The sequence below is a fragment of the Hypanus sabinus genome, chromosome 6 (assembly GCF_030144855.1).
Source record: "Hypanus sabinus isolate sHypSab1 chromosome 6, sHypSab1.hap1, whole genome shotgun sequence".
In the NCBI taxonomy this organism is placed as follows: Eukaryota; Metazoa; Chordata; class Chondrichthyes; order Myliobatiformes; family Dasyatidae; genus Hypanus; species Hypanus sabinus.
The window spans coordinates 128,358,643-128,365,281 of NC_082711.1; the positions used below are offsets into that span (position 1 = coordinate 128,358,643).

Below are 6,639 nucleotides of genomic sequence, written 5' to 3' on the forward strand. Positions count from 1 at the left end.
TTCCATTGTTCTCAGTACTGTACAGTCTTTGCCTGTTTGAGTGAGGCTGCTTCACACAACTTATGTATTCCAGGGTGAAGCTCCTAAGTAATCAGAAGAATAAGCAGCAGGAGGATCTTGTGCAGTGCCTCAAGGAGGAGTAAGTATGTGGCGTAGATCTCCAGTCGCAGCACTCAGATCACGGTGCACGGAAGGCTAGCCTGCTGGTTCATTCGTTTAAGCTGCAGCTACTTTATTTTGATTTCAAAGCATCTTCAAGTTGGAAGAAGACAAAAAACAGTTTAAGCAAAGATAGATTACATGTAGAAAATGTACATAAACTATAGACTGTATGAAGCCAATCGTAAACATGAAATTCTGCAGCTGCTGGAATCCAGGGCAATATGCGCAAAATGTTGGAGGAAATCAGGTCTGGCAGCATCTGTGGAGAGCAATAACCAGTCAATGTTTTGGGCCAATACCAAAAGAAGCCAAATTGCAGAGCTTCTGAGTATACACAGAAAGAATAGTAATGAAGGTTCAAAGGTTTGTTTATTATCAAAGTATGTATGCCGTATGCAAAGCTGAGATTCTTCTTTTCCAGATAGCCACAAAGCAAAGAAAAACCATGGAAGTCAGTTCAGAGAGAAACAGCAAACACACCCCTCTGCACAAAAACAGAATGGCAACGTGATCATCAACACTCCCTTCTCCCCCAAACAAACTGCAACAAGAGCATTGATCCCCAAACCCCCTCCCCATGCATGAAATGCAATAAGAACATTGGGCTCTAAATCCCCTTCTGCCCTCAAAAAATGCAACAAGAATATCAACCCCCACATTCCCCTCCCCTGCACAAAAATATGAGAAAACGGGTGAAAACAAAATATAAAAACTGTCTGAAAAATAGTCCATTGTCCACATCAGTAAATGCAGAAAACCTCTAATGTTCTCCAATATCTCGAAAGAGAGAGACCCAAAGGCCTGCCCTCCAAGCGCAGCAGTTAGGCCACACAGTCTCTCCTCCAGACTGGATGCAGTGGCTCCCCATCCCCGGTGGAGCCCCGGGCTTTGACGCCTCTCTCCTGGTAGCTGTAAACAGGCAACATTATCAATGTATCCCTTTGACATTATGTCAATATCCAGTAAGACAGTTTGATAGTACAGCTATGTGAAAGTGATGGGGGATATTTGACATCTTTTGTCATTTACTGTTTAATACATTGAGTAAATTTAACAGATTATCAGCTGAGGAGCTTTGGAGGTGCTGACCAGTTTTAACGTTTTTCAACAGAAAGCTTCTACAGGAAATGGCAGAGAAACTTGCTAGTAAATATGAAGAGGTGAAGTTCAAACAAGAGGAAGTGTTGCAAAGGTATGTGTCAAAGGAAGAATCTGGAAGAAAACTTTCTAGATTTACAAGGATTGAGTAGTAAAGTTCAGTATTTGTGGAAAAACTTATGATATTTTTCACATTACAGGGTGAAGAGCATTTTGCACAATTTTAATTCGCGTCTTCCTGTGCTGTCTGACAGCGAAAGGGATATGAAGAAAGAACTTGTTATTATCCATGACCAGCTCAGTGACCTGGAAAGCAGCATTACACAGGCATAAATCCTACTGTCATTTAATATTAATTCCTGAATGTTTTTTTTTGGAGGATATTGTTTCTGACAACTGTGAGATCTTATTTTACATAATGTGCACATTTTGATTTCTGTAAGTGGTTCTGAAACAACATCCCTTGACTTCTGACATTGGTCTGAAAAGCAGCATGTGGTCTCTGTGCTTCAGGAGTTTTGGCATTTTGAAATGACGGCTGGTTGTCTCTTCCATCACCACCAGTCCCTACTTCCAGTTCAATAGCACCCTCCTATTCAATAGAGCAGTGGGCACGCTGATTTCAGGGCGGTGCAGAACTCAGTGTTTCTCCTAGTGAAATAGTGGTTTACCCATATTTCCATTAGCTATTCCCTATTCCCTGACTATGATAAACTAGCCCTCTGTCTACTGGGGTAACCAAGCTCAACCTGGCTGACTACTTGTATTGTAATTGCCTGTTCCAGTCCCAAGACGTAATTTTGCTCTCATTCTCCAATGTTTCAGTGAAGCTTTTTGTAGGAATGGGCATCACTTCCAACTGGGCACATAGTACCCTTTTGGACTCAACAGCAAGTTCAAAGATTTCAGTTATCAAGCTACCAGCATTTTCCATTTTGCACATTTCAGGCAACTGTAGTTATTTTCCCTTGTTAATTCAGATAATTCTGCTTCTGCCATTAGCACCAACTCTGTGCCGATATTTTGTTACGTGACCATCATGTTCCATTATCAACCCTTTTAGCTGCAGTACAAATGTGAATTCTCTTTCCCTCCTCATCAATTCTACAAACCTGCTGAGTATTTTCCACATTCCATATTCGTATCTCTGATCTCCAGTGCTGTTATTTTCCTTTGGTATTGTGCAGCAAGCACTATATTAGAATTGCTCTTGACTGTGCTGTACTGGATTGGTGCAATACTAATGGAGTTACCATAGTGTAGAAAAACTGTAAATCATTGAATCTGCAGTCTTGCATGTGCTCAGATTGGTTTTAAACAGTATTTTGGACTTTAACATTTTTTAATCTCAGGTTCAAATGAAGACCGAGTACCAGCAGAAGGAAATACAGCCAGAAGAGAATGGTTTCCCTTCTGCACGGAAGAAGAGCATCACTCTCAGTGCATCTCAGAAGAAATGCATCCATTCCGTGCTAAAGGAACAGTGAGTACCACTGGGGCTTTGTGATTGTTGGTTTAATTATAGATTGTACTGGTCAGCAGCTACCAACGTTGCTGTACATCAGGAGTACTGAAGCTTCTCAGGCTGGAGCAGGCAACCACACACCAGTTATTGATGCTGTTTCTGTGATCAAGGAGTGCTGAGCACATAGTTATGTAAAGCAGCATAAAGTGTACATTCTGCTGCACAAAGGAAGCTGGTGAGTGTGCTCAGGAACAGTGTTAAAGTTTAATTTAGATTTCCAGAAATTCATCAGTTGGGCAGTCCTATCACTTTCCAGGAAAGTAGTGCCTTTAATTTTGACCTGCTTCTCACCCCTCCCCCACCTACAAATGTATTGGCTTTTTCCTCAAAATTTGTTTGTCTCCACAGTCGTCACTACCTCTTCCCCACAATGTTACCTAGATTCACTGTCTTTAATCACAACTCTGTACTTGCAGTAGATGATACTGTACATGGGATTTTCATGTGGCAGAATATTCTTAAACCAATTATGGCTGTCCCTGCTGTCTATTGTAGCATGATAGACTCTCTCCCTGTGGGGAGCTAATGGTGATCATATTGAGGGAAGCAAACAGGATAAAGAAGAGAATTCACTTTGAGGAATAGATGAAACCTGCTATCACAATCTTCGTTCACAAATACACAGGGAAACCATATGATCCACTACCTTTGAAGCTTGATATTTGATACTTAGTTAATTATCTGGTCAAGGATAACCTATGATAGTTATCAAATCAATCTGGTTCAACAGATTGGACTCCTGGAGTAGGGAGAAGTTGCCATAATTTAGAGGAATTGACATTTGGTTGTAAAGGTTGGAGGCTACCCAGACAATATGAGGCGTTTCTCCTCCAACTGGAGAGTGGCCTCACCGTGGCAGTAGTGGAAGCTGTAGTGTTCTCGCTCGGGTGTAATGGAACGCCGAACTAAACGCCGAGATAAACCGTAGTCAATGAAAACAGGGTCGCAGTAAGATTAACCATTTACTGTTCACTCTTCCTCATTAACGTATGGTGAAAACTGTTGACAAAACAATACAAGATTTGTACAGCATTTGTTTCCTTCTTGATATCACATGTACATCGTAAATACTTGCAAAAGTAAAACTACAACAACTACATTACATTAAAGTGCAGCATACAGTCAGAATCTACCTACACCATTGACTGCTTTAAATACACTTCAACACAAACTATCCGCATCTCTTTAACTAATGAAAACATAAACCTTATCAACCGTCATTACTTTTAACAGAATCAGCGTTAACATTTTAATTCAACATATCGATTATCTCATGAACTTACGGCGTTGCTTCACTATGTTTCTAATGCGTAGAAGACAACTTTTCTTGCGCTGATCTTGCACATGTGAGCCCCCACCTTCCTGTTTCTCCAAACCGGTATTTTCCCACAAGACACAGTGAAACTGGATGTGACGTCATCGCATGCCGCGATATATCACAGACAACGAATTTACTTTAAACAATCCTAACTTTAACTAGAAAATGCTAACAAATGAATTACTAAGTGAAAATATTATAAACTAAACACATGCCATAAAGGCAACACAGAAGCCATGGACTGACATGGCAGAGTGGGAATGGGAAGAAGAATTAAAATTGGTGACTACTGAGAAAATGCACCTTTTGTGGCAGATGAGGTGAAAGTGCTAGACAAAGCTGTCCCCTGATCTGATGCTCAGGAGATCTTAATCTCCAACATCAGTTTGTCCAAGAGAATTCCAAATTCCATTTCTTAAAGCCTTTTCTGTAAATATACAATGCACTCCAAAGACTCAAAGGTTCCTTTGATTCTAAGTCCCAGATCTGAGCTGTATAACATAACATTTACAGCAAGTTCTCTTCCAGATGACTCCGCCCCTGACTTATAAATGTATGTGTTGTCACTAGGACAAAGTGTTGAATTTCTTCCTGACAGCACAACCGCTGTTAGAGTTACTGCTTTGGAGCACCTGAGGAAACCCATGTAGGCAGAGAGAATACATGCAGACTCCACACAGACAGCCAAGATCAACATTGAACCTTGTTCACCAAGGCCAATGTTTCCTCTGACATCCTCAAGGTGTGTGAATTACTGGGTTAATTGTCTTCTAAATTGCTGCTAGTGGTAGTTGAGAAAAGATCAAAATGAGGGGAAGTAAAATGAGATTGGGTAGGATTAGTGTAAATGAGTGTTTGGTCAGTGCCCCCTACACACAGCAACTGGCTGGTCGCTGGGGTACTGAGTGCAGCACAAGATTGATTAAGGAATTTGTGTTCCACATCTTATTCCAAAGAATAGTCTATGATTACTTAAAATTTGCCCAAGTATTATGAGGTTTGTATGAAGTAGTTAAATGTTATTTATAGTAGGTAGATTAGTTGACTAACACCATACTTGATTTGCAGAATAACTTTTTGGAACAGATGGAATGTGATTAAAATAATCTGGGATCTTGGCTGGTAGAGAATTAAGCTGCTCGTTGTGGTTAAACTGAAGTGTGGAATAGTGGGGATCTGAATGGACTACTTGGCAGAGAAACCAAGCTCCTTTAACTTGTTACTGTTTTCTGTTTCAGGGGTGAACATATCGCTGAAATGGTGAAGAAAATTAATAGCATACGAACTCATATAAACTTTTAAATGTTCTCAGACAGCAGTTTATTCTTCAAAGTGAAATGTTTGTAAAACAGGATGCAAAACAGTGAGAATTCTCTAGAAACAGAGGCAGTGTTTCAGACTCTTTAACTTCCAGCTTTCAGTTTTGATGGCTTTTTGTACAAGATGGAATTGGTTTGTTTACAATACACATTGTTTTTTTATTGCCCTCCATTGAAGGTGATTAAATTAGTTTTTGCTTTCTATATTTCATTGTTAAAAAGCTCCTTTCAAGAGAATATTGTCTTCTATCAAGTCCCTGATTCATGCTGTGGACAGATGCATCCCTTCCCTAAATGCTGGTTCTTGTGTAAGACTAGAAACTGGGTGAAACAAGTAGTTCCCCCTCTTGCTCGATGCAGGTTTTCTATGCTTTAAAGGATTGTATATCAACTGGATCCACTATTTGGGCATCAGCTTTCATGAGGAGCTGAAACCAAACCTCTTGGATATGCTCTGCTCTTAATTTGTTTGTTTACTTACTTCAATACTGACCATTCCCCACATAACCCTCTTGTACCCCAAACCCATTTTCCTACCATAAACCATGCACAATTTACAGTAACTGATCAATCTAAAAACATTTATGGACGGAAACCTTGGTGTTACAGGGAGAACATGCAAACTCCACACTGACAGCCCCAGAAGTAACGTTGGACCTGGGTGCTTGGAGCTGTGAGTCAGCAGTACTAGACTGTAGTGATCAACATTCTTTACCACTGAAAGTGATCTGAGAAACAGTCGTCTGCTCATAGTGCTGCCATTTCAGTACATCTCAGCACAGATGTGTCAGCCGTAAATGTTAGTTGCTTAACCCGTTAGCAAAACAGGATGCTGCTCAGGCAGTTTAATCATCCTGCCTCAGTCCGTTTCTATAATGACTAAAGAAAACCTTTTAATATTTGGAATATTTCAGGAGCTCCTGCAGATGAGTCTGTCACCTTTTGCACTCTCATTTATTTTTGTACCACACATATTTTACTCATGTGAATCTGTAATCTGGATGAAGGAAAAGTGCTGTGCAAAACCAAAGTTGGCCAATCTGTAATGTACGGATCATGTCAAAGGTTTCACATTTTGCTCAGTTTTGCACTCTAAAACTAAAATTATTAAACCTGCAACCTAAAGTATAGAAGCAAATGACTTATTTTCAAAAGGTAAATTGTGATGTAATTATTGTACTGCACAAACTTATGTCTGAATAAATATTTTTGTGGTA

General features: G+C 40.0%; 1 protein-coding gene across 1 annotated transcript in view; it reads left to right on the top strand.

Moving 5' to 3' along the window:
- nup88 (nucleoporin 88) overlaps positions 1-6,639 on the top strand; it is a 32,859-nt gene extending 26,220 nt beyond the window's left edge. Inside the window, exons 13-17 of the mRNA XM_059972914.1 lie at positions 74-139; positions 1,274-1,354; positions 1,461-1,587; positions 2,613-2,743; positions 5,342-6,639. Of these exons, the coding sequence (XP_059828897.1) occupies positions 74-139; positions 1,274-1,354; positions 1,461-1,587; positions 2,613-2,743; positions 5,342-5,405 (469 nt within the window). The 3' untranslated portion in view covers positions 5,406-6,639. The remainder of the gene's footprint in view (positions 1-73; positions 140-1,273; positions 1,355-1,460; positions 1,588-2,612; positions 2,744-5,341) is intronic.